This window comes from Coprinopsis cinerea, assembly GCF_000182895.1.
Source record: "Coprinopsis cinerea okayama7#130 chromosome 4 map unlocalized cont3.4, whole genome shotgun sequence".
Taxonomy (NCBI): Eukaryota; Fungi; Basidiomycota; class Agaricomycetes; order Agaricales; family Psathyrellaceae; genus Coprinopsis; species Coprinopsis cinerea.
The window spans coordinates 2031604-2057536 of record NW_003307541.1 but is presented as its reverse complement, the minus strand read 5'-3'; the positions used below and the strand labels follow the sequence as shown (position 1 = coordinate 2057536).

General features: G+C 50.9%; 11 protein-coding genes across 11 annotated transcripts; 6 read left to right on the top strand and 5 right to left on the bottom strand.

The window, feature by feature from the left end:
* Nucleotides 1-224: 224 nt before the first annotated feature.
* CC1G_06407 (alpha-methylacyl-CoA racemase) lies at nt 225-1806 on the bottom strand (the record flags this gene model as incomplete). The annotated part of the gene is made up of 7 exons (XM_001836270.2): nt 225-499; nt 556-907; nt 958-1055; nt 1160-1200; nt 1253-1273; nt 1396-1706; nt 1777-1806. The coding sequence occupies 7 exons, from the start codon at nt 1804-1806 to the stop codon at nt 225-227; spliced, it is 1128 nt and encodes a 375-aa protein (XP_001836322.2).
* Nucleotides 1807-3147: 1341 nt separating this feature from the next.
* On the bottom strand, nt 3148-4469 carry CC1G_06406 (hypothetical protein; the record flags this gene model as incomplete). The annotated part of the gene is made up of 5 exons (XM_001836269.1): nt 3148-3504; nt 3578-3673; nt 3732-3916; nt 3971-4210; nt 4274-4469. 5 exons carry the CDS (start codon nt 4467-4469, stop codon nt 3148-3150), a joined length of 1074 nt encoding a protein of 357 aa, XP_001836321.1.
* A 2216-nt stretch (nt 4470-6685) lies between these two features.
* Nucleotides 6686-8229, top strand: CC1G_06405 (hypothetical protein; the record flags this gene model as incomplete). The annotated part of the gene is made up of 4 exons (XM_001836268.2): nt 6686-7092; nt 7142-7446; nt 7507-7781; nt 7843-8229. 4 exons carry the CDS (start codon nt 6686-6688, stop codon nt 8227-8229), a joined length of 1374 nt encoding a protein of 457 aa, XP_001836320.2.
* A 202-nt stretch (nt 8230-8431) lies between these two features.
* Nucleotides 8432-9026, top strand: CC1G_06404 (hypothetical protein; the record flags this gene model as incomplete). Its single annotated transcript, XM_001836267.1, has 2 exons — nt 8432-8699; nt 8758-9026. The coding sequence occupies 2 exons, from the start codon at nt 8432-8434 to the stop codon at nt 9024-9026; spliced, it is 537 nt and encodes a 178-aa protein (XP_001836319.1).
* Nucleotides 9027-10331: 1305 nt separating this feature from the next.
* Nucleotides 10332-12361, top strand: CC1G_06403 (acyl-CoA dehydrogenase; the record flags this gene model as incomplete). Its single annotated transcript, XM_001836266.1, has 9 exons — nt 10332-10388; nt 10476-10566; nt 10640-10842; nt 10898-11104; nt 11158-11251; nt 11304-11793; nt 11843-12013; nt 12075-12221; nt 12277-12361. 9 exons carry the CDS (start codon nt 10332-10334, stop codon nt 12359-12361), a joined length of 1545 nt encoding a protein of 514 aa, XP_001836318.1.
* A 314-nt stretch (nt 12362-12675) lies between these two features.
* On the top strand, nt 12676-15689 carry CC1G_06402 (acyl-CoA dehydrogenase; the record flags this gene model as incomplete). Its single annotated transcript, XM_001836265.2, has 24 exons — nt 12676-12741; nt 12801-12821; nt 12878-12968; nt 13040-13242; nt 13308-13373; nt 13431-13483; nt 13536-13585; nt 13636-13673; nt 13810-13861; nt 13926-14133; nt 14273-14296; nt 14353-14364; nt 14419-14443; nt 14496-14564; nt 14617-14717; nt 14772-14849; nt 14901-15039; nt 15090-15121; nt 15173-15239; nt 15293-15323; nt 15382-15404; nt 15463-15488; nt 15544-15557; nt 15619-15689. The coding sequence occupies exons 1-24, from the start codon at nt 12694-12696 to the stop codon at nt 15687-15689; spliced, it is 1542 nt and encodes a 513-aa protein (XP_001836317.1). The 5' UTR covers nt 12676-12693.
* A 129-nt stretch (nt 15690-15818) lies between these two features.
* Nucleotides 15819-16749, bottom strand: CC1G_06401 (hypothetical protein; the record flags this gene model as incomplete). The annotated part of the gene is made up of 3 exons (XM_001836264.1): nt 15819-16241; nt 16296-16670; nt 16726-16749. The coding sequence occupies 3 exons, from the start codon at nt 16747-16749 to the stop codon at nt 15819-15821; spliced, it is 822 nt and encodes a 273-aa protein (XP_001836316.1).
* A 280-nt stretch (nt 16750-17029) lies between these two features.
* Nucleotides 17030-17876, bottom strand: CC1G_14415 (hypothetical protein; the record flags this gene model as incomplete). The annotated part of the gene is made up of 3 exons (XM_002911372.1): nt 17030-17099; nt 17348-17625; nt 17703-17876. 3 exons carry the CDS (start codon nt 17874-17876, stop codon nt 17030-17032), a joined length of 522 nt encoding a protein of 173 aa, XP_002911418.1.
* A 1099-nt stretch (nt 17877-18975) lies between these two features.
* CC1G_06399 (hypothetical protein) lies at nt 18976-20756 on the bottom strand (the record flags this gene model as incomplete). The annotated part of the gene is made up of 8 exons (XM_001836262.2): nt 20742-20756; nt 20614-20688; nt 20467-20539; nt 20233-20414; nt 19995-20177; nt 19806-19935; nt 19536-19732; nt 18976-19416 (listed from the first exon to the last, which is right to left on the bottom strand). The coding sequence occupies exons 4-8, from the start codon at nt 20410-20412 to the stop codon at nt 18976-18978; spliced, it is 1131 nt and encodes a 376-aa protein (XP_001836314.1). The 5' UTR covers nt 20413-20414; nt 20467-20539; nt 20614-20688; nt 20742-20756.
* Nucleotides 20757-22076: 1320 nt separating this feature from the next.
* On the top strand, nt 22077-23209 carry CC1G_06398 (angiogenic factor with G patch and FHA domains 1; the record flags this gene model as incomplete). Its single annotated transcript, XM_001836261.2, has 1 exon — nt 22077-23209. The coding sequence occupies one exon, from the start codon at nt 22077-22079 to the stop codon at nt 23151-23153; it is 1077 nt and encodes a 358-aa protein (XP_001836313.1). The 3' UTR covers nt 23154-23209.
* A 312-nt stretch (nt 23210-23521) lies between these two features.
* On the top strand, nt 23522-25264 carry CC1G_06397 (cyclin; the record flags this gene model as incomplete). Its single annotated transcript, XM_001836260.2, has 5 exons — nt 23522-23542; nt 23593-23775; nt 23834-24394; nt 24445-24984; nt 25052-25264. The coding sequence occupies 5 exons, from the start codon at nt 23522-23524 to the stop codon at nt 25262-25264; spliced, it is 1518 nt and encodes a 505-aa protein (XP_001836312.2).
* Nucleotides 25265-25933: the final 669 nt, after the last annotated feature.

Sequence of the window (25933 nt, the reverse complement as noted above, 5' to 3'; positions counted from 1 at the left end):
ACCAGGAGATGGCAGAAACCTATAAAAAGGAGAGAGGCAGACTGTTACATGTGATAATAGGAGGCAGCTGAAAGCCTGAATTCGACCTTTTCCTCTCGACATCACAACAATGACGCTTCGGATCTCACGCTCCGAGCGCTTAAACGGGACTTGTCGTCAGAGACCAATAGCATCCAGTTTATTCAATATAACAAGCATGACTACGTCTTACATCTGGTATATCATTACAACTTGGAAGGGGTCCGAACGGAAACGAACTTCCCGTCGACAGCTCCCTCCTGGACTAAACGGCGGCGCTCCGAATCGCTGATACCAAGCTCGTCCAGGATCTGTTCGGTGTCCTTGCCTGGCTGCAGCAATCCGATTGAAGGCGACACTTTCTGCTGTAAGGCTGTTGAATTCCATGTCTTGACCTTCGGATGGACCTCGGGAACTGGGGCTCGTGCAAGCTTTCCGGCTTCCTTGGGTGTTAGTACTGGGACAGTGCAGGCTTCCGTGTCTAATCAGGCAAGAGAACATTAGCATCGACAGTGTTGGCAGGGGCGTGATACATACTCATGAACAGTTTGGCCCATTCGTCTCTGGGTTTAGTCAAGAAACCCTTCTCTAGGAACTTTGCGAATTTGTCCCATTCCGAGCGTTCACGTTGGGTCGCGAGTGTTGGCCTCCAGCCGGCGAGGGTGAAATCTCTCGGAAGGGCTCCTAAAAACAATTCCAGGAAGACTTTGAAGAACTCGGGTTCTAGGCATCCAACTGACATCCATCCACCGTCTTTGCAGCTGTAAATGTTGTAGAAGGGTGCACCTCCGTCGAGAAGATTTGTTCCTCGTGGGCCTCCCATGAGGGGCGACGAAGGAACAAGTGCATGGATAAGAGGGAATGAAGAGATGTAGCGGGTACCAGTAACCTTCATGATTTAAGTTCCGGGCTCAGTATATACGAAGGTATTACACGCACCATGTCAGCATTCACAACTTGACCCTTCCCTGTCTTCCCTCGTTCCAACAGCGCCACCAGGATTCCCAGTGCACACATGATACCACCGCCAGCAAAGTCTGAGAGAATATTGAGGGGGAAAGAGGGTTTCGAAGAGGTTCCAGGGAGCATCTGTGGAAGACGTCAGCATGGTCAATTCGAAAGTACCTGGAAAGGCTCCTACAGCCAGGGCGCCGCTCAGGGCAGCATAATTGATGTCGTGGCCTGTGGATACAGTTCAGTACTACTTCGCGTAGTCTTGGAGACTAGAGCTGACCTGCCATGTCCTTGTAGGGGCCTGGAGCAACATATTAGTCAAGGAAGCGCGTTCGGTTCATCAAAATCGAATACCTTCTCGAGGGAAACTAAGAAGTTCCTGGATCAGCAAGTGGCCCAGTCCCAAAAAAGCGATTCACTTACCCCACAATCCTTGCATAGATCAGTCTCTCGTTTAGCCCAGCCTTGGTGCCATCTCCCAAGAAGACTTCTGGTCCCAAACCCAGTCTTTCCATTACCCCAGGGCGAAACGGATCAATGATCACATCCGCAGAGGCAATCAAGGTCTTGAGCAACTCTCGTCCACTAGTGACCTTTGAATTGACCACGATAGACCGTTTACCGCGGCAGAGCAGGTCGCTCGAAGATGTAGAAGGTCGATCCACCCGAATCACTGATGCGCCATTGTCTGCTAGAACGAGGCCAGCGAACGGTCCCGGGGCTAATCCGGCAAACTATTCCAAGTACACCAATATCAGCACCAAAATAGCCGCTATTTCGAAGTGAAAAGAATAGGAAACTGACTTCGATGACCTTGAGACCTGAGAGCGCCATGTTCTAACCAGTTCAAGGGGCATCGGTGTGACGAGCGTGGAGGATATACCGCGACCCGGAGAGCGGGATGTGTTGGGCATTGTTTGAGCTCAGCACTGACCGTCATGAGACCAGTTCCCGGCGGCCGGACTCACCCCTATGTCTGGGACCAACTTATCTTGAACCTCTGAGTCTTTGGACTTGTGAAAGCGGGGCATCTCTCGTAGTCATCCTGGGATCCTCCTCTGGACTCTGCGCGTGTAGTAAGGGTGAAAGGAAAATTGACTCGTGGCGGTAGTTCGCTCTATGCCGGCCGCGCTGGTTGTTTTTCAACCAGGGGTTTCAACCTACGGTTCGTTGGTTATCACCCTTCCGTAGGATACCCGCTGGTTGATGACCATCCTAGGCCGTTGGTTGGCGCGTAGGTTGATCTTCAACCAAAATCGGTCAATTACAACCAAGGGGGTCCCGGGCCGGGAATCCCGTACCGGAGGGTAGGAGGTACCCCACCGCCAGGTCGGCCAAAAAAAATTTTGTGCATACCCCTATTTAGGCAATTTTGGGCGGGTGTCGGGCGGGTATGACGACGTTTTCCGAACCTAGTGGCTTAATATAGTCAATACGATCGGTTTTAAGAAAGGCGAGAGCAATTTTCCAACTGGTGTCCTTTGCATTGACCCATTTCCTTCGACTCTACGACTGACCATGGATGGAGTTACTCAACAGGTAAGTTTCGATTGATACAATCATTTATTGTTCGATAAAATTGGTGAGTACTACGACCTGACTTCCGTTCAAAATGGGTATTGAAACATACCTAGTATCACACTAAGTGTGTTAGCGCGTTGACCTTTTCGAAAGGAACTGGATTTGTGAGAACTGGAGAAGGTCTGGGGAAGGAGGGAGCAAGCGGGCGCGCGTTTGACGGATATAGCATTACTATATATGGGAATACCCCTGATTACATACTAGGTACCCCATGACCCAGAGGGCGTTAACAAAAAATCCGGGCCTCGGTCTTAGAAAAAAATCCCGGGACCCCCTTGATTACAACCTAACAAAATATTCCGAGGTTTTGCGGACTGTAGGCTCCTATAGGTTGAAATTCATTCTTTTCTTGGTTCAGATGTCATTACCTGTATGGTTGAAATTCATTAGTATTCTGACTGAAAAACAACCAAAACTACATTCAAAGGTGCTCGTCGCTTGGGCAGGCACCCTGGCGCATTCAGCTGCGGTATATCTATTTCATCGATACCGATACACTGGTGAGAACGAGAGGTACGTAAATTACGATCCTGAGACCGCCCACCGTGCCAAACAGCACCCAACACCCAGCGGCCTTTCTCCTTCGCACACCTTTCATTCTTCCCCACTGCCCTCGTCCCCACTGCTCTCGTCAACACTCATTCCGTCCTCAGCTTCTTCCTCGGCGTCAGCCCTCGCTGTCGATGTCGCCGCCGTTCGATGCTTGCTTTTAGCAAGCCTCGCTCGTTTTTCGTTCTTCTTCTTAGCGAGGACGATCTTGGATTTCTTGACTCGCGATCCGTTGGGGTTGCGCTTGGCCGCGTTGTCCTTCACGTATGCATACTTGGGTGGTACTTCCAGGTAACCGTTTGCGTACGCGTTGCCTCCACGATTTTTGAACCATTGCTTCCGGATAGCCTCTGTTGCCCAGTCGTTGTGGAACCGCCTGAGAAATGGATGTGCCTCTCTGCACTACAAGGGTGAAGCCGGGAAGTCATCGTAGGTAAGTGTTTGAATACAATGGATGCAGACGGCTGTAATTCACCTTTCGGAATACCCTAACTTTGTCCTCGTTTGAATTTTCAGCCCACGTCAGGTGATATTGAAGAGGACTCTGGCCTGATATATGCTTGATGGCTCGCTATTTTTCATAGGAATAATGGTGAGTGCTTGTCTCTGAAACACAAACAGCTACTGACCACAAGTGCTTGGTAGATGCTATGTTTCTTCTCCGACCCAGCAAGTCCCATGGCCACTTGGATGGAGAAGTTTCCTCGAGGGCGGAGGATGGATCCATCAGGGACCGTAGGCTTCGGCGGTGGGCCTGTCGCGTTGGCGGTCGCTGTGGTGGTTTCGATGATAGCATTCTTGGCGGCCAGTTGTTCTGTGTACAGGTGAGTTGAAACTGCTTGTGCCATTATTGAAGGTTGATTCTCACTTTCCAATTCAGCTATCTTGTCCTTAAACACAGCAATGTCGACGTCCTCATTGTCACCACCATCACCGCCGCCGGTCACGCTAGCCTCGTCACCACCCCCGCCTCTCGCCATATCCCCATCTTTGGGACCAGCCGCGTTTTCGTCTGGGTTTGCGCACCCTTCCCTGGGAGCCGGCTCTGTGTCAGTACCCAATCGCGCACGAAGGGTGTCATTTTCCTTCTGTGCGGCTGTGAGGAGTGCTGTACATGGACGTCAGCCCCGATAACGATCACCAGTATCAGTATCAATCATCTCGGACCCACCCTCAAACTGCTCCATCCGCTTCATCACATTCAGGAGGACCTCGTCGCCATTGTTGTTATCGTCCGACCCCTTTTTCTTACTTTTCTTTCCGGATGAGGCCTTTGAAGCCTTCGCATTTTCCTTGTTGCTTGCACCCAGGGGCGCTGTGTTGGCAGCTGCTGTCTTCGTTGCTGAACGACGTGTGTGCGTGGCCATGCTTGAAGATGGCTGCTGTGCGGGTGGACTCTATCGGGGCAAGGAGGTTGTCGGGAGGGTCTTGCGCGTGATTGCGACATTTTTTTGGTGGCGCATCACGAGTTGCCGACTCGTCATTACAATTAGTCTGTTGACCTATCTTGTATGTAGTTGCTCGTATATTCATTTTGTCACTCCACCTCACACCCATGTCCCAACAGAACCGTGTACACTGCCTGTGTTGCAACAGGTACATAACCCGACAACTCGAGCGAGAACACCGCCTCCTTGCACACCAGGGATCAACTGCCTTGGCCAAAGCCAATGAATCGCCACCACCCTTGTACACAGCACTGCTCGAGCCCATTGTCGATGTCTCAGATTCTGACGAGTGTTCTGATATCGGTGGCAGCAGCTCCTCACCTGCACCACTTGACGCGGCCCTCGATCACACCGCCGAGTTGGCTACACCCCTCGAACCACCCAACGACCCCGACGATGCCCTGTTGGAACATCTCAAGCAAATGTGGTCCACATTGCGCACAGGATGTCATTCCGAAGACGAGGATGATCATGAAGAGATGGGTGATGATGACGATTCGGACTCGGATGTTGATGAAGACGATGTAGCATGGTTGGATTGGTCTCGCTTTGATGACATTGAGACGTGGCAAGAGGACTTTCGTCGGGAGGATGCAGAAATTGGTGCGTATACAAGCTGCCGTGCAACCTGTCTAACGCTAACAGCACACTTTTAATTTTAGTGGAGAGATTGATGGAATATGACCTTGCTATCTGCAGGGCCTTCGCATACAAGTTGCAATCACACACAAGTGACCGAAATTTCGCAAAGCTTCGGAAGGCCTTCCCAATGAATCCTCCCCTCCCCAGCCTTGATTCCGTACGCCGCCGTATTCGCCTTCTCTCTGGTTTCCGGGCCCAGCAGTACCATTGCTGCATCAACTCATGCTGTGCATTCACTGGCCCCTTCGAAGACGACACCCTATGTCCCTATTGCAAGGAGCCTCGCTATGACACATCCGGAAACCCACGAAAACTGTGGTCGTATCTCCCTTTTATCCCCCGCCTCATCGCCCTTGCTGGTGACCCAACAACTGCTCAAGAAATGAAGTACCGGTCTGAGGAATTCATTCCCTCTTCCGATGGTGTATCCGATATCTTCGACGGCCTCCACTATCAATCGCTTCGCACCAAGCACGTTGTTGTCGGGGATGAGACACTACCCCACAAGTTCTTCGCTGACGACCGGGATATCGCCCTTGGACTTTCCACCGACGGATTTTCGCCGTTCAAGCGTCGCAAAACCACAGCATGGCCGCTCATTCTTTTCAACTACAACCTGGGACCCGAAATCCGATTCCATGTCGATCGGATCCTGGCGTTGGGCATTGTTCCAGGGCCCAAGAAGCCACTCGATATGGATTCGTTCATGTGGCCTGCAATTGTTGAGTTTTTGAAGCTTATGCGGGGTGTAAACGCCTTCGACGGCCTTTCCAAGAAATTTTTCAGCCTCCGTGCCTACCTCATTGCGGTTTTTGGCGATATCCCTGCGATCTCAATGCTCATGCGCATGAAGGGTCACAACGGGATTTCGCCATGTAGGATGTGTGGTATCCTAGGCCTCCGCATTCCGGATTCCCGTGCAACAACCCACTACGTCCCTCTCGATCGCTCACGCCACCCCAACGTTATCAACAATGCTGCTGCAGTCTCGTCCTACAGGCCCACAGATCTCCCACTTCGAACGCACGACCAGTTTATGGCACAAGCCCGTGAAGTCCAGTCAGCGCCAACAGTCGCAGCGGCCGATCGACTTTCCAAGCAGTATGGCATCAAGGGTGTACCCGCCCTTTCTCAGCTCTCATCCCTCTCCTTCCCCGCTTGCTTCCCATACGATTTCATGCATAGTGAAGGACACGGGTAACCCGCGGGTAAATTTACCCCTACCCGTACCCGTACCCGCGCTTACCCGTACCCGCAACCCGACGGGTATTCTGCACAAAACGAGCCCAAGAACGTCCAAAACGGACCAAAAATGAGCGAGATATACTCAATTTACTTAAATCAAGCGTAACCCGCCCATTTTATGGCCGTTTTGGACGTTTTTGGGCTCGTTTTGAAGGGCGCGGGTACGGCAACCCTTACCCGTACCCGCACCCGCGCCTACCCGTACCCGTAACCCGCCGGGTATCGAAAACCCGTGTCCATCACTATTCATGCATCTCGTGTGGGAGAATTTGATTCCCAACCTTGTCCTACTCTGGACCGGAAAGTTCAAGGGGCTCGATGAAGGCCAAGGGGGTTACGAGCTTGGACCTACTGTCTGGGAGGCCATCGGGGCTGCTACTGTGAAGGCAGGAGACACGATTCCATCAGCCTATGGACCACGTGTTCCCAACTTGTCGACCGATTCCTCCGCCTACGTCTCCGCCGAGATGTGGTCTTTTTGGACACTGTACATCGCACCTGTGGTCCTTCGTCGACGATTCCGTCAGCAACGATACTATGATCACTTTGTCCGTCTTGTCCGACTCCTACATCTATGCCTTCAATTCGACATCACGGAGAAGGAAATTGACACGATTGAGGAAGGATTTAATGATTGGGTTAGTGACTACGAGAGGTATGTGACCTTGCTTTGAGCAAAGACCCTGTACTCACCTGCAGTTCAGACTGTATTACCAGGGCGACCCCGCACGACTACCTATATGCCCAGTTACCATTCATGCATTGCTGCACATAGCAGAAAGTATTCGTGTAATGGGTCCAGTCTGGTGTTATTGGGCATTTCCGATGGAACGTTATTGTGGCAAGCTGCAACCCGCAATCCGGAGCCGCCGATTCCCATATGCGTCGCTCGATCGATTTGCTGTTGAAGATGCACAGCTCACGCAGATCAAGATGGTGCATGGGGTAGCTGAAGAGCTCTCTCTTGAACCTGAAACTAACCCTCAATCCGGATTTACCCATGCTGCCTGTACGTCTGCCCTCTCGAGTTTCACCCTTCGTAGCCTGATACTAACCTCCGCTTTTTTAGATCAATCTTGCATTCTTCTACCTCCATCCCGAGCACGCGCACCTCCCGACAATCAGCTATCTGTGATAGCATCCGCTCTTGTCACACGTGCCATGCAAAATGGTTTGAGCAACCATCGCAGGCTCCCTATCAGCAAAGTCAAGCAGTTACTGAAGGGTGCACGGATTTCAGAGTGGGGGAAAGTTAAACGGGTTGACTCAGACGAGGGTGACACGATGTGCTCGTCTACATTAGGGAGGCGGGGCCAGGACCGGCGTGATGCTACATTTGTTCGGGTGTGTATCATTTTGCTCTAGGAATCGCCGGTTCCAAACCTCCTCACTCTCCTTGAACCAGTACCAGATTTTCGTCGATATCTACGCCCACCATAGGAACAAGGCACCCAAATACAAGCTAACAACATTCTACGGCCAGATCGAGCACCTCTACGCCATCACCTTCGACGATTCTGCAGCACGCCGAACGCTCAAGCTCGAAAACGACACGGTAATCTTGGCAGCTATACGACCATGTGTTCTAGACGAGATTGCACCCCCCAAAGACCTCGACATCCACTATTACTCGAAGATGGGCGCGCTCGACATTGTGGATGTCAAGGCTGTGCAAGTATTGATAGGGAGGTTACCAGCGGGCAGCGATGGCATGGCTATCATCGACCGTAGTGGCTCTTTGGCAAGAGCTATTGCAGTCGATGATGGTAACGATGGGGATGATAGTGATTAGGTTGTGATTAGGATGGACTGTCGGCATAGTCTAACACTGAATATATCCTCTTTCCCTCTTTACGGATAAATGCAGTGATTTTGCGAAAGTCAACCTATGTCTATAGGTTGACTGAGTTTATTTCAACTTGATGCATCTATGGCACCTGCCGATGTTGACTCCCTAGCGTAAGTTTTCAATTTCCTTTTGTCATAACCCGCACATGAACGACGACATCGACACCCAACTCGATACGGAAGACCTCTCCCAAACACAGTCTTGGGAAACACAAGATTACCTTTACGAACACCAATACGCAGTCATCCCGGACAGCGACGAGAATTCACCACCACTTATGTCTACTATGGTCAAGTCGGAGAAACGCCGGTACCTGGATACGTCAGACGAAGCACAGGGTGCCGGTACCAGTGGGGGGAAGCGAAAGCACGATCAGATTGGTATCGATGTGGGGTCTACTGGCCACAACGCTGGTGCGCATGCTATATCACCTTGTCATCGCCGTGATAGCTAACATTTTGTATAAACCAGCCGAATCCAGGGCGTCGAGAATCCTTAAAGAAGAGAACCTCCTAAACGAGGCAATCATGGAAAGCATCTCCCGACTCATCGAGTTCCGACAAATAAACGCCGAGGCCGAACACAATGCTCTTCGAAGGAAACACGAATGGAAGGAGACAAAGATAAGGGTTCTCAACGAATGGATCAAACGGCTAGAGGACACACTCAGGAAAGAAGGGATACCACTTCCAGAATACCCTAGTGCAAGCGGTGCCGCCTGCTGGGCCCCGCCGTCGTAGCAAACTCAGAGTACCCGCGTATTTGAATTCACAAAATATTGGAGTCCGTCGCGATGTAAGCTAAAAAAATGTGGAATTCATTGAAAGAAGATCTACCTGCATCCGTTTACAAAGGAAAAATGAATACCACGCGCTAGAATGAGATGTAAAACCAATAACCTCGAGCACAGTACGATCGCGCGCGCCGGCAGACACCTGCCCAACACGGTCTCTGATCTCGGCAATGTTGGATGATATCCAACCCACCGTTGGTTACCTCCTTAGGTTGATGATCAACCTACCAAGTAGGTTGTCCGAACTTCAACCTACACTCAGTCGTCGTTAGGTTGAAAGCTGAAATTCAGTCGAGACTTGGTTGATCTTCAACCAATGCGGGGTTCACAGTGTCGCTTCAAAGATGTTTGCTATGCTCCAGTGGGAATGAAGGTCATCTTCTCCTCTTCTCGCCCCTACTAGTCGCACCTTCCCGAGAGCGTACTTTACTTATGACAATCTACGTTTTCTGCCTGATTAGTGCCATGGGGAGTAAACTCAATTATCCCGGTCCCGTATTTCGACAAACTTATGACCTGCATAGTCGTCAATCGTAGCCTGTCTCGCAACGGAAAACTGACCTTGGTTCTCGGAAGCTAAAAAGACGGTTCTCGACGCATCGTGGTGACGGGGCTGTCTCGAAGTCTTTCTGTGTGCACAAGGCAATTCAGTTTCGACTTCTCGCCAGACTGGACCTTCACCTTGGCCTCAGGGGCGCTATGGCAGGTAAGTACTTTTAATGGCCAACACTCCGCAGGGCTGTACTGTCGCTGGAAAAAGAGCCCGAGTCTGGGGTAACTGTGGGGTTAGAATTGGGGGCCCCATCGCGCGGCACTCTTACATGGCATCGTGACGAGTTTCCTAGTGGTATTCGCGTAGAAATTCCACAAGATTTGTAAATTCAAGAAACCAGTATTCAAGGCAGGCTTCTGCCGATTCTACTATCCCTAGATGTCACTAGGTAGTACGGGATTCCCCCTGCCCTCGCCGACTTTGGCGACCAGCAACCCCAGACCTTCCCAGACCTCTCAGGGACTTAAAAATGGCCTACCAATGATTGGATGATTTTCCGTCCTCATATCCGACGCATGTGATACTCCGCCATATCCGCTTCAAAAGCTACTCTTCCGGAGGTGGTAACCATCCGAGGCCGATCAATATGGCCCCTAACTTCCGAAAGCTCTAAATACGAATTCAAAACGCGCATAGCCTGGCGTATCTTGTTTTCTTTCCTGTTCCTTTACACCTACCCCAAGGGCGCATCCACGCAAGATGAGCAAGGTCTTCACCGCAGACGAAGTCGCACAGCATAAGAAGGAGGGTGACCTCGTAAGTATTGTAACTCTTTCCCCGCGCGGGTGATTTCCACGAGGAAGACATGCTCACTGACCACCATTCACATGTTCGCGTTTGCAGTGGATTGTCGTCGATTCCAAGGTCTATGATATCTCCAAGTTCGCCGCGATGCATCCGGGCGGCTTGTCCGTCTTGCTGGATGAGGATGTTGGTGCGTTGTTACGCAGCCTGAGTGACAAATGTCCGAGTCGCGCTAACGATTACTCTTCGGTTCGCCACTTCAGCCGGAAAGGACGCGACGGAGGCTTTCTTCAGTTTGCACCGTCATGAAGTCCTCGAGAAGCCTCAGTTCAAGCGCTTAGTGATCGGCACCCTAGCCGGCGCTAAGCAAACAATCTTCGCTCGCCCCGCCGGTGCTCTTAGCGACGTTCCTTACGCTGAGCCCTTCTGGCTTTCCAAGGGCTACCATAGCCCCTACTACAAGGAGGTATGTGCTGGGCTTAGTGAAGACAGACGCTTTACTGACAATACCGCTCAACTAGTCGCATCGCCGTTTGCAAGCTGCCTATCGTAAGTTCGTGGAGGAAGTCATCGTCGGCGATGCCCAAGCCCGCGAAGAGGATGGCAAGCGTCCGAGCCAACGTGTCTTCGACGAGATGGCCAAGCAGAACCTCATCGCGATGAGATTTGGCCCCGGCCCTCATCTCAAGGGCTTGGAGCTCATGGGTGGAGTTGTCAAACCAGAAGAGGTGAACCTTCATTCCTATCGTGTTCAATTTCTCCGGCTCACCACACTCACCAGTTTGATTACTTCCACGAGTTGATTTTGGGCCAGGAAACTGTTCGCGTCAATGCTCGTGGCTACACCGACGGTCTGGGTGGCGGAACTTACATCGGTATGTCGACTGACAGGGCATATCCGATTGTATCTCAACTCTTTACCTTCAGGTCTCCCTCCCATCCTAAACTTTGGTCAGCCTGCCCTCCGCGAAAGGATCGCCAAGGAGGTTCTCGCTGGCAAGAAGTTCTGTGCATTGGCCATTACTGAAGCCTTTGCCGGAAGTGATGTTGCTGGACTGCGCTGCATGGCCAAGCGCGTCGAGAACGGTTGGATCGTCACCGGAACCAAGAAGTGGATTACCAACGGCACCTTTGCCGATTACTTCACCGTTGGATGTCGTACCGAACAGGGTGGATTGGTTGTCCTTCTCATCGAGCGTGGGGAGGGCGTCGAGACTAAGCCCATCAAGACATCATACTCGACTGCTGCCGGTACTGCCTATGTCACCTTCGAAAACGTCTTCGTCCCTTACGAAAACACGCTGGGCAAGGAGAACAAGGGTCTCCAGGTCATCCTCTCCAACTTCAACCACGAGCGATGGGGAATGTGCACTGGTAGCATTGCTGCTCAACGATTGGTCGTTGAAGAATGTCTCAAGTACGGGTCTCCACGAATTTTCATTGGACCCTTTGCTAACGGTTCCTAGGTGGGTCAACCAACGCAAAGTGTTCGGCAAGCCCCTCCATTCCCAAGCTGTCATTCGAGCTAAGCTTGCCGCCATGATTTCTCGAGTTGAAAGTGCGCAAGCATGGCTCGAGAACATCACCTACCAAATGAACCATATGAACTATGCAGAGCAAGCCGACAAGTTGGCCGGGTGAGTTTCAGTCGTTTACATTTTTATGCTTCCCCAGCTGATCATTGACCTTTTCGTCTAGTCCCATTGCTCTGCTCAAACGCTACGCTACTTCTACTGCCCAAGAGACCGCCCGAGATGCTGTCCAAATCTTTGGTGGACGGGGTATTACGAGAACCGGTATGGGTCGATTCATCGAACACTATCACCGCACAGTTCCGTTCGACGCGTAAGTCTCCGGACCTTTCGATTGCCTTTCAGACCGACTAATGCCTTTCTGTTAGTGTTCTTGGTGGTGCTGAAGACGTTCTTGGCGATTTGGGAGTCCGACAAGCTCTGCGGAAGATGCCAAAAGACACCCGTCTGTAAATGTTTGCTGTATTCTATCTTATTTTATTTGCTTTCCTGCGTACATATCTATTCCGGCCTCTTGCAATTTGTTTCCGACCCAATCAGGACGTTGGCATATGACGAAAAATGGTGTTTCAAACAAATTCTGTTTCATCAGGGGCCCCGAGGTTGATTGAGAGGATCCGCTATCCGAAGTGGACGCGTGGAGAGGCGTGGAGCAGCTGAGGTTGCTGTTTGTGGAGGTGATCGGGATTATCACATGCCTGGACAGCGCTTTAACTATCGACGCTGCATTTTGACTAACGCACACCGTTGTTGCTGTATCATTACCAGCCTCGTCGTCGCTCACAATGGCCTCAAAAGAACTCAAAGTCTTCACCCGCGAAGAAGTCGCAAAGGTGCGCAGGGCCTTATCTCGGCTTCAGCCTCTTTAAATCATATCTGATAACGGTTACAGCACGACGAGGACGGTGATCTTGTGAGGAATACATTTGGCCGCATCCACCACTTTTCAACTTACCTCGCCGCTTCTAGTGGATCATCATCGACGGCAAGGTCTATGACATTAGTCGTTTCAAGAATCTACACCCTGGAGGTGCCTCTGTCTTGTTGGACGCCGAAGTTGGTGCGTAGGGCTGGAAAAATTTACTTGAACATGAGACGCAGCGTTTAACCCCTCGGTCGTCATATTTTTAGCTGGCAAGGATGCTACCGAAGCCTTTTACGGCCTTCACCGACACGAGGTCATCGAAAAGCCTCAATACAAGCGCCTCCAGATTGGCGTGATTGAGGGCGAGAAGAGTGTCATCCACAGCCAAATCGTCGGCGAACTCTCTAAGGTTCCCTACGCCGAACCAACTTGGCTTTCTGCTGGCTACCACAGCCCTTACTACTCGGATGTAGGTCACCTCATACAACAATACCCGGAGCCAATCTCATTTTTTTTCTTATTCGCCAATAATAGAACCATAGGCAATTCCAAAAGGCAGTACGGAAGTTCATCGACGAGGTTGTCACACCTGATGCCCGCGTGAGTAGTAACGTTGATATATTTCCCGAAATATCATTGAATTTGGGTTGTGAATAGGCCAGAGAAGAAGATGGAAAGCCTCCTAGCGCAAGTGTCATAGAAGCCATGGCGTGAGTCTTTGATTGTCTCGACACGCATTGCGGATTCTGAGCTTCCGAATAGCAAGCTCAACCTCCATGCCATGCGAATGGGCCCCGGCAAGCACCTCAAAGGTTGGTTACTGTCAAGCACAACGCCGACGGTTTCTAATCAACTAGTGTAGGCCTTGAGCTCATGGGAGGCATCGTTAAGCCCGAGCAAGTGCGTATTTCCCGTCGTCGTTCTAGATCAGCTTTGCCTCATTCACATTGCAACATGTTCACAGTTCGATTACTTCCACGAGGCGAGTAGTTCTACAAGCTGAAATACCCTTATTGGGTTCTAAGACCCCGTTTAGATGATTATTACCCAAGAGTTTGCACGAGCCGGGTGCCGAGGCTATGGAGATGGTATGGACTTTGACCATTTCTGTCTTTATTGAAGCGTCACAAAACCTAACGTGGAAATTCACAGGTCTCATGGCCGGCTCAGTCATCGGCCTCCCTCCCGTTCTCAACTTTGGTAGCGATGAGATTAAGGCGAAGGTCGTTCCGGACGTTTTGTCCGGGAAGAAGCCTATTTGCTTGGCTATTTCTGAGGCCTTTGCTGGTAGCGATGTTGCTGGTCTCAGGACCACTGCCGTGAAGACTCCAGACGGCAAGCACTGGATCATCAACGGAACGTGAGTTCTATTCTCCCCGGATTACTGGTACTGAGGCTGCATACTGATCATGTGTATGTGCACCGTGCCCAATAACGCCCATCTCTTTCCGATAACTCCACCGCAACACATTCTCAATTCATCTTATCGCGTTCTACAGCAAGAAGTGGATTACCAACGGAACGTGAGTGAATTCCTAGGAACTGTCAAAGGAGGTTATTGACGCATTCTCTGTGCCAGATTTGCCCATTAGTAAGTGGGGATCGTTTTCCGAGCTGGACGAATCCTTACAATGTCTACTCTTAGTTTCACCGTCGGCTGCAAGACCGAGGTAATTTTATTTGAGTTTTGGACTCTTGAGGTTTAGTTAACGCTGGTTGTAGGACGGTTTCACTGTCATCCTTGTCGAACGTGGCGAGGGCGTCGAGACCAAGTCCATCAAGACTAGCTACGTGCGTGCTTCCGAGAATCAGAAGGTTGACTTGGTTGACCTCCTTCTATTAGTCCCCGACTGCTGGCACTGCCTTCATCACCTTCGACAATGTCAAGGTGCCGGTCGAGAACACTCTTGGCCCGGAGGGTGGAGGAATCTTCGTTATGCTCAGGTTCGAATAACTTCAGTCACCGACCTAAACGGTCACTGACATGTTTTGATATAGCAACTTCAACCATGAACGATGGGTCATGATCTGCTCGTCTGCCAGGAGCCAGCGACTTATTGTCGAAGAGTGCTTGAAGTAGGTGTAATTCATTTCCTTCACGGCGCCTCATTAATTGACCTTGATCAGGTGGACTACCCAGCGGAAGGCTTTCGGAAAGCCCTTGCATTCCCAGGCTGTTATTCGGAGCAAACTTGCCGCCATGATTTCGCGAGCTGAAGCTGTCCAAAGCTGGCTCGAAAACATCACCTATCAGATGAACAACATGGTAAGTTTCCTCCAAATTGACTTCAGATCTCGAACTCATCCCGGAATCAGTCCTACAAAGAACAAGCCAAGTACCTTGCCGGGTACGTGTTCCTATTCAAGCTTCCTTGCGCGTTTTTGTTGACAGCCACTAGACCCATCGGTTTGCTCAAGATGACTTCGACCAAGTTCGCCCAGGAAACTGCTACTGACGCCGTTCAAGTAAGATATCTATTGCTACTGTCGTGCTTCATTCAAATGCTCACGTACTGCAGATCTTCGGTGGCCGCGGAATTACTCGAACTGGTACGTTTAACTCACCTATGGTCTTACCAGGGCTGCAGCTGACCTGTCGTTTTTCCAGGAATGGGTCAATTCATCGAACATGTAGGTTTGTTTGCAGTGATCTTGTGTCCGGTGACTGATACAGATATCCTCTATGAAGTACCACCGCACTGTTCCCTTCGATGCGTGAGTGTGGCTTCTAACGTTTAAGGAGCAAAGTTACTGACATTGGTTCTTGCAGTATTCTCGGTGGAGGTTCGTTGCTTCTGCCACCGCCCTGGTCTCTCGGTGCTAATCCTGATTTCGTTTACACTAGCGGAGGACGTTTTGGGCGATCTCGGCGTTCGCCAGGCTATTCGACAGATGCCCAAGGATGCCAGACTCTAATCTTTTCATCTTGTGTAGTTCTTTACTATCTTTATTTTCCCCTAATATTAATAGCTTGGGATTGCAGCGTGCTCGATGACCATAGACGAATGTACAGATACTAGGTTGGAGATACAGCACAGTCGAAAATCATCTGAATACGGATGTACGCTCGCGTCTGGCGCCAATACCGACGTTGGACGCTACACTGACCGACCTCCATCCGAACCAATTGAGCACGACGTTTTTAGCAAAGATTTCGCCAAAGCCGAGCATGACTCCGTTGACGAAAGGCAGGGCCAAATTGATAGCAAGGGCTGAAAACAAGGCAACAATACGAGTGCGAGTCGACAGGGATGAGTCGAAAATGGCGAGCGTAGCGGTAGGAGGAGGTGCTTGAGAGGTTTGAGGTGCAGGAGCCAAGGAAGGCGGCGTCGTCCGCTCTGGGAATGACATGGAGGGGAAGGACGCAGTGGAGGCAGCTTGAACCTCCTCCCACTTCTGAGAGCCCTCGTTGGTATCGGTGTCCTGTCTCGAATCGGGACGGATGTCGACTGTGGAGCTTGTAGTTGCCTATATACTCGATAAACGACAATTTGCGAAACTTGAGGTATAAGTAGGACGTACCACTGCGGGGGGATCCGACTTGGGCCTGTGGGTGGGAAGTCCAGTGGGGATATCTTCCTTCACTTCAGGGATTCCAGCAGCTTTGCGTTTTTCAGCCTCTTCCTTGCGAATGGCCTCCCATCTTGCGCGTTCCTTCTCGGCCTTTTCTCGAGCTTCAGCAGACTGTGCTCTCCAGGCCTCGACCTGAGCGTCATACTCTGCCTTCCAGGCGTCGGGCTCGGGGGTGGCAGAAGGAGCCTCGGTGGGTTCAGACTCATCGACAGCACTGTCTGCTGTAGTTTCAGAGGCCACGGCAGCAGCAATTGGGGGCTCTGGTGCCCTGGTCTCGCGAGGTGAGGGAGGGAGCACGAAAGCTTGTCCGCTGGCTAATGCTTGCTGTAAAATACAGTGAGTCCAGGTTCAATGCCGGTATTATAATTGATTTTCCCACCTCAATGAGGTCTTCGGTGGACATTTTTGAAGAGTGGGAGGCGGGACGCGAGCAGGTAACGAGGGATAAGGTGCCAAAGAGTGGAACAAGTATCGGGATTTGGCCGCGGCGTGAGACTGATGGCGTCGACGACGCGTGACCGGTGGTGGCGAGCGATGTCCAAAGCATGTCTTCATCGTGGCGCGATCTGTCCACGGCACGAGCTAGTTCTCAAATTTATTTATCTTTTGCTCGAATTTGTTTTCGCTTTCACCCGACGCGCTCTGGGCGTGGCTAAAGATGTTCAGCAACCGCTGAGAGCTAATCAGAAGTTGTTGGGGGAAGCGAGAACAGCTGCGATGTCCTGGTTGAATGTCGATGGCGACCACAACAATCTAGACAAAGAAGTCAGCCTACACGCGCCTTTACCGGGACCGAAACCATTACGGAAAACTGCGAGGGCGTCACATTGAAAACGATTCTGGAGAACCATTGGCTTCGCCCTAGCGCAACGACCTTGGTGTCCAGGTATGAAACATTTTTCTCATTGCACACAGTCATTTCGCAACGTTAATTATTCCAATTCACCCTTGTAGATATAGGAATCGGTACGGGTTTCGATGCTTTCAGGCCATCTGATCACCTCCGAACCTTTTTTCTCGGGGGATTCATGACAGCAACGAAGCAACATGAAATGCCGCCGGTGTTCTTTCCAGTAAACGATTGAATCACCCATGATGGTCGATGTACGCCTATTTCCAGTAGAACGACCCATTTGAACGTTTTTACTTTCTCATCGACCATGGTGATAATCGTTCCAGATCTTACTTCACAGACGTCATTCAATCTCGATGAATGGGTCTCTCCTGCACTTTCGGGTGATTTCATCCCGCTTGTGGGTTCTTCTCTTGTCCAATGGGTCTGCACCATGCCTCTTGTAAGGCAATTTTGCCCCGGTGACCATCATCGATATTCCATCTCCTTTCGACAGTACGAACAGATGGACTATTTGCCGGTGGCTCATATTGGTCTTGCTGGTACTCGTGGCATATCTTCCTTCTCGAATAAACGCAATTCTCCGCGAACGTCGTATTGCACTTCACGATTGGTCGGGCGCCAATGAGCTCGGATGGGGCCGCTTCTGTTCCATCGGAAGAGTTTTGCATTGGCATTGTCAGGTCAAGAGACCGCAGAGATGCTAACGACCTGATTGGAAGTTGAAGGGCGTGCCCACCAAAGACGCAGCAGTTGCTGTGGTGGTCCGGGATCAAATACCGATGAGTTTGATACAAGGTCTTTCCGAACCCATCTTGGCGGAGATCCAAGTATAGTCAACAGCATCGCGTGACAACAGGACTGTGTTCCAGCTTTTTCACTTAACTCCATCGAAGACCTATAAATTATGCCTCGTTTCTTGTCCTGACCTCCAACTGCCCTTCCCGCTTCCCTGGCTTCAATCCTCTCCATCCCTCAACTCTTCTATATTCTAATACCCCAGTATCCAAACAATGTGCCGCATGGAAGTGTACGTCTACCCCTATCCGTATTTATATCGTCGGACAGGACGGTTGACGACATCGTCCCATAGGTTCGGTGATTACCACAGAGGTTGCGGTGTACGTACTGTCCCGCTCGTTCCATCCGGACACCCTATTCACGGTCTCCGCCAGCATTTTATCAAGTCATACTACTCCGGAGAGAAGGTCGACTGCGAGTCCGAAAATTGCTGGCACAGTAGTGCTCACACCCACAAGGCGCCAAATTGTTCCTGCACTCGAGTCGGTCATTTCCCGTTCTTTGCTCCGATTCCGCCTTTTGACCGTTCTTTAACGTTCAGGAAACGGGCGATGAACGTCGAATCGTCAACCTGTTCCACGCCCCCTGCGAGGAGTGTCGTAGCGCCGAATTCGCTCGTCGTGTCGGTCGTTGATCTTCGACTCAAGAGGAGTGTCATTTCATCATTCATGACCGTGAACGTCCCGCATACCATCCTGCCTCCATCTTCATTGGCGTCATGATCATCTTCACACGATTTGCTCTACTCATTACGCATTCTCGCCGAATCATCGAGCTCCATCTCATGTTGTCTCTATCCACTTATCGTTATCCGCTGTCGTACACCCACTTATCTACTACTGAATTTGTGCTGTGAACCTGTTCTACCCCGCTTTGCACATATCTGCTTCCGCTGTCCTGCTTGTTTACTGGTTGGATAACATCTCTGTACCGTGTATATTAGCAAGTATACATCTCTACCAAATAACCCCCGTATTAGAACCGCTTTCCTCCCCGCTTCATAGGCTGCTTTGCCCCTCTCCGAGCAGGAACGCGAGAACCAGCCCGTCCCTTCGAACCTGCATCGCTATCACTATCGTTACTAGAAGATTCCACCCGTGGTTTCTTTGCAGACTTTCTCTCCGGCGCTGGGGACTCTTTACTTGATGCTGCCGCACTCGCAGGTGGAGGGCTGAGTGACTGCTTCCTGATTGACGGTGGCGGGGGCGATGGACTATGCATCCGAATGTCCTGATTGGTTAATACTGCTGCGTTTACTGCAGGTGGAGAAGGCGTGCCCTGGCCCTTCGGAATGGAAACAGGCGCCGAGCCTTCTCCTTGCTCATCGTCAGAGTCCTCTGTTTCTGATCCCACCGGCACAGCCGCCCTGTCTTTACCTTTCATATCGGATCTAGCTGGGGAAGGAACGGCCTGACGCTGGAAAAAGAAGGTTCGAAAGGAAGATGAGACAGAAAGGAAGTGAAAAAGAAGCGATAACGGTTATGTCAATGACCTTCCACAACAGCTGAGCAAACGAATCAACGGGTGAGACTTACTGCTGCCTGTGGGGGAGGAGACTCCGATGTCATACGCCGACCATGGATTGCAATATCAGCGGTCGCTTTAGAGGATGGTGCTTCTCTCGCAACAAGTGGGGGTGGGGAGGGGTGTGATGGTGGCGGTTGTTTCACCTGTGGTTCTACCTGCAACCTGGGCTCAAGATCCGGTTTTTGTGCGACAGACAGGATTGGTGCTGAAAACAGGTTGATGGGAGGGAAGGCAAGGTAAGGATCATCGTCTCACGGAACGAAAACTCAGACACATACGGAGTTCTGTGGCGAAATTGAACATTGCGGTTATTCGTCGAAGAATTGTGGCGGCCTTTGGCTTGGAAAGGGCGTTTCTGACGTGGGTGTCGGCATGCCTTCTCGCTACCCGTGCCGATTTATCGACCGCCTATCGCTCAGCGTGAGTTCGCCGTGCTGTCTCGTTGACATTTAATGGAACGTGCATACCTTTTCTACGTCACTGTCTGCCATCTCACCGATGGACTCTGGAGAAGACAGTGCCAGAGAATTGGCGGTTATTAACGGAATGACCAGGTGCTTGGAAATGATTTCAGCTGAGGAGCGATAACCAACGCTGTTGGCTTCCCATCTCCATTTAAAGCTCGCATGATCCAACCCCAGAGAAAGATCCTACTTGAAGCGTCAGGCAGTCTATCATTGTTTGCGTGAAGCAATATTCACGCACCGAAAAGTGAGAGTCAACAACCTCGAAGACGGCCTGGTCAATGCCCCCGAGGGTATGGAGGTTTGAGAGCCATTCCAGCCCTTCTTCCCGCCAGGCGTCTTCTTCTTCCACACTTGGATATGGGCCTGGACTGCTGGGATTGTATTTTCTCCAGCGACGCGCGAATTGCTGACTATTCATGACTTACAGGGGGTTTAGATATGTCAGGACCTTGATGCATTGGAGTATACACACCTTCGGCCCACACTGACTTGGTATCTGTAGCCAGGAGGACACAGGATAGATCTATTCTTGAGAAGGAAAATTTCTAACGTTGGAAAAGAATTCCAAAACACACTCAGTCCAGAAGGAACGCCTTTCAGTGGAGGAAAAAGGACAAACAAAGAGATAGGGAGTTGAAGAGCCAGGGTCGGTTTTAATTAGCCATTCTTTCGCTGAAAGCGACTTCAGGTGATCCTAAAGAGCAGCGTGGGTCACAAAACCCCTAGCAGACAGTGAAATATAAGAACCTCAGTGAGATCCATTGCGGTCAGAGTGGAGACAAGTTGGTGGTTCGCGTTCAACGTGTGCGCGATACCAAACTTGGCAAGTTCCCCTGAACGGACCGCTTTGATCCTCTTCGATCGATCAGCCGAACACGCGCGGATAGGGGTTTAGCTTTGAAGAGTGCAGAGAAAGCGTCGCTTGTCAGGGCTGGTAACCCCTCTCGGTAGTTGAAACCTCTACCATCGCAACATCCTCTAGAATCTACCGCGCAAAGAGAACATGTTTTCAAAAATACGCCTATGAGGGGATAGGAGCACCGTGACACTGCTAGCTGGTTAACATTGTATCCAGTCTGCCCGAATTCTCTCTCGAAACAATCGTTTTTACACGGGGTGTTATTGGTAGGCCTCTTCTCTTTGAGATTGAAACAACGGATAGAGAAGTCGAGAAGCCCACCTACATCCAAGAGTAATGCTCTTCTTCCAATAGAGAGGTTCCAAAATAAGGCCTTTCAGAATGCTATGAGTTCTGACACATTGCAGCAAGACATGGTCAACCATTATCCCTCCCTCTGCAAAGCTCAGACCTTCGCGAGTCAAGGGAAGAACGGAGTACGCTCATGTAGACCAAGCCGAAAAGGCCGATCTCTAAAGAACAGAGTCACCTGAAGTGATGAAAAAGCTCCACTTCCATGGCCAACGATGACGCCCCATTTACGATGCGAAGATAGTGGAGCCTTATTTGCCCTGCTGTTGTGAACCTTCTCTCCCGGACAAGGCCTTCTGATGCCAGCATATCCTCGCATAAGTACTCCATGATCGATTCTTCTGTGAGGACCATCAGATAATTCTGGCAGTCCTCCGAGTCCCGAGAGAATCACACATTTAGACCAGATATAGCAGCCCAGGAATAGAGAGGTCCTGATTTCATCACTCGGTTTTTACTGTGAGCAAACCTCGCTTCACACTTCGCCCTAGACTCGCAATGCCAGTCCGACTTGGGGATCGGGGCACTCTGAATATGTAATAGATAGAGCATTCAAGGAAAATAAAGAGATAAAGTAAACGCACCCCACTAATTGCCACGAAGCATTGCGGAGGTAACTGCTGGACACGAGCGGTTTGGCGCTTAACTTGCCGACCAGGCGCCCTTTTCGGAGTTCGGCGTCTGCCGGTCGGACCTCCAAAACACGGTCTGCATGGATGGCAGTGCAGGATCTCTGGGACAGGCTGCCCTTCTGTTGTAATGTACGGTGCGTGGTCAAGCTCTCGTTCCTCGTAGACTAAAACGAGCCTTTCCTCAGAGTAAAACAGTGGTTCGCATATATAAATCCCGCGAAACCCTCTTTCATCGCCGTTATGAGTCAATACGACCCGTCGTACGAGTGGCCGGGTGACGACGGCAACGACGATATCAGAGACGCAGGGAATACCACATCGACATCTTTCCTGCGTCTTGTTGTCCAGGGCTCAAATTGTCTACCAACGAAGCGGCGACTGGCTATCCTCACTGGATTCCCCGAGGTCCAATTTGGAAGGGATAAGCCGGCAGCCAGTTCAGTCACACCTCGCATTCGCCTGAAGGAAATGGAAGTGTCCAAAGTGCACGCTACTGTTTTCTGGAATGGCGCAAAGAAAGAATGGGGTATCGTCGACATGGGCTCAAAACATGGGACGTTCCTCCGTGTTCACAATCCAAACAATGAAAGCCCCACTGTTCGTCTATCTCCGCCGCGAATCGCCAGTCTCCCTCGGACTCTGCACCACATGGACGAAATATCGATTGGGAGTACGAGATTCACGGTGCATATCCATGAGGGCCACCTGGCATGCATCGATTGTTCCTCATCTGATACTAATGAGATATCACTTTTCTCCACGGATGAGCCGAAGACCAGGGCTTCCGTTTCCTTACACAGTCCTTCGATCCAGACCCCGCAGAATCCGAAGAAATCACTGGCCGTGCTGAAACAAAGCCTTTTGCGACAGCATTTGACACCGACCACTGGTCCAGGACCGTCTGCGTCATACGTAGACCGTGCTGCTCGAAGACGAGAGATTCATGGATACGCTGCCGGTGCACCCGGGATCAGTTCCCAACCTCCCGGTCTATCGATGCAAACCGCAGTTGGCTCTGCTGGCCCTCTGAATGCAGCTTCTTCCAAGGACCCGGTATCCGACCCACCAGGGCCACTGCCAACGAGCAATATCGGCCATCGACTACTTTCCAAGATGGGATGGGAGCCCGGGACGGGGCTTGGGTATTCATCGGATGGGGAAGTCGGTGGAGGGATCGTTGAACCCGTCAAGGTGATTCAGCACGATAAACGAGCAGGGCTAGGAACAAAGCGACCAGCACCCACAGACGAGAGTTGGTGGGAATCGGAGAAGCAGAGACGATTTGCTAGATTTCAGACAGGCCCGGATGGTACATAGATTGATGATAATGTTCTCGTTCCATTTTGAAATGTCAAACATCTGTTGTTGTTTTCTGAGGCAGCGCCGCTCGAACAAGAGAAGCAGCAGAGCCACTGGCACGGTCACGACGCGACGCGTTTTGTTGTTAGCCGAGTTTTGTCACGGTCACGTGGTAGGTTTGGTTCAAAACGTCTTGGTTCTCGCGACTCTTGAGTCTTCTCCTTGGACCTCTCAGTCTGCTGACTTCCAGTCAGAATCAGAACCTTTCTCCTTTTTCCACCTTCGACGACGCCGACATCGACAAACCTTGTATCACCACCGCCAACTTTGTTCTTCAATTTTTTACTTTCGACAACACCAACTTCAACATTCAACAACGAACTACTATGGCCACTAATGCTGCCCGCGTACGTTTTGCAGCGTTCTGACAGCATGTGCGACGGTGCTAACAGTCTAGAAGTTGCCCCAACGGCGTGGAATTGGCCAGCGTGTCAAGGCTGACGAAAACGCAATGAGTAGACACTCCCGTCATGGCTCGATAGGTGCTTCAAGGTTTTCAGCAAAGGAGAACGCCTCGAAAGGCGGCGTTGTAAGACAAGCCTTGGGCGAGGTCACCGCCGTCGCCGTTAACCGCAACAAAGTGAGTGACGTGCCACCCGTTCAAGAGCGTGGTTGATTCTGATGCGCCCGCTTAGCAGGACCCAGTCCACAAGGCGGGCGTGGGGAAAGAGCTCAAGGAAGAAATTGGCATGAAGCGAGGAAGGTCAGATTCAACCACCCTCGCCCAGCGCGTCCCGCTGGGCCCCTCCCGAAACCCCCCAATGGCCAATGTGCCACAGGCTACCGTCAACATGCGTGTCCCTTCCGTCCGACCCAAGATACCCGCCGCTATTAGTAACAACCGCATTTCGCGCTCCAGCACACTAGAGACAGTGGTCTACCAAGACCCCGTTCCCGCCGAGACCCATGTCCGCATGGAAGTTGAACATGCAGAAGACGACGTCGGCCACGAGCAAGAGGTCGAAGCGATGGTTGGCGTTGATGTGGATGACGTTCCCGAAACACCCGGTGCAGCACTTGCCTCGGAAGAGGACAAGCCTGAAAGAGTATGGCCCGAGTACTCGACACAACGGGCCAAGCGATTCCAACGCGAAGTCGACCACGTCCGCGAACGCTTTGAAGATGAAGTTGACATGTACGACACAACAATGGTCTCCGAGTATGCCGACGAGATCTTTAAGTATATGGAAGAGATGGAGGTGAGTTGGTTTCACGTTTTCGTTCTCGACCGGCGCTTACATAGTCATAGGATGAAATCATGCCCAACCCAGACTACATGGATGGTCAGAATGAAATCACCTGGTCGATGCGACAGACGCTGGTCGACTGGTTGCTACAGGTGCATTTGCGTTACCACATGTTGCCCGAGACTCTTTGGATTGCCATCAACATTGTCGACCGCTTCCTAACGAAGCGCGTCGTTTCGTTGGTCAAACTCCAGCTTGTTGGTGTGACTGCCATGTTCGTTGCTGCCAAGTACGAAGAAATTCTTGCACCTTCGGTGGATGAATTCGTCTTCATGACGGAGAGTGGATACACGAAGGAGGAGATTCTCAAGGGCGAGCGCATCATGCTCCAAACCCTCGACTTCCGCATCTCCCATTACTGCTCCCCCTACAGCTGGATGAGGAAAATCAGTAAAGCCGACGACTACGACGTTCAGACGCGAACCCTGAGTAAATTCTTGACGGAAATTACTCTGCTGGACTACCGCTTCCTGCGAGTGAAACCCAGCATGATCGCTGCTATTGGCATGTACTGCTCTCGAAGGATGCTTGGAGGCGACTGGGTGAGTTTCGGCCTTAATAACAAGCTTTGATGCATCATGTGACTGACAAACAATCGCTGCTATGCAGAACGAAGCCTTCGTCTTTTACTCTGGCTACACGGAAGAGCAACTCATTCCCGGGTTCGACCTCATCATCTCGAAGCTCGTGGAAGAGAACTTCTCCAAGCTGTACGTCTGCAAGAAGTATGCCAACAAGAAATTTCTCAAGGCATCCATCTTCGCCATTGAGTGGGCGCACGCGCACCTCGAACGAAAGCACGAAACGATGACTTTGGAGTGAACCGAATGATCCGCCAACGAAGCTTTCGGTGATACGTTCGTTGACTACTACTCTGTTACGCATCTTGTCGTCACCCATCCGCTCCTTTTTGTCCACCCCAATTCATCCCAGCGTTCACATCTGCACCATCCGTTATATTCATGGCATCTTCTCTTGTTATACTGCATCTAACTCTCACATGTGCAGCCCCTATGCACTCGAGACCCGTCGTTCATTTACAACATCTCTTTCCCTAATGTCTCGTCATGGCCCCTCACGAACAATATGCTTTCTTATCCAGCTTGCATGATTCCTCCTCTCTCACTCACTCTTTCTCATCCTTTCAGTTATGTAACTTATTTCTGTCTTTATCATTGTCGTTTTGATTTTGTTTTCCAATCGTTCGTTATGCTGTGTCGTTCGTCTCGTCTCGTTATTTGCTATCCACGCTCTTTCGTTATAAAGTAAAATCTCTGGAGATTTGTCCTTTCTGACTGCAGTTAAAAGTTTATTACTCGTTTTCCTCATATATGAGGCGGTGTTTTTGACGCAAAATTATAAATAATAATAGGGTTGAACTTGAAGAATTGTTGCACGCGAAAAGACGGAACGCGGGGTGCGATCAAAAGTGACTGATTAGGAAAGCCGGGGAAGAGGAAAGGCATAGGGCGAAATTCACATGCAACCTCG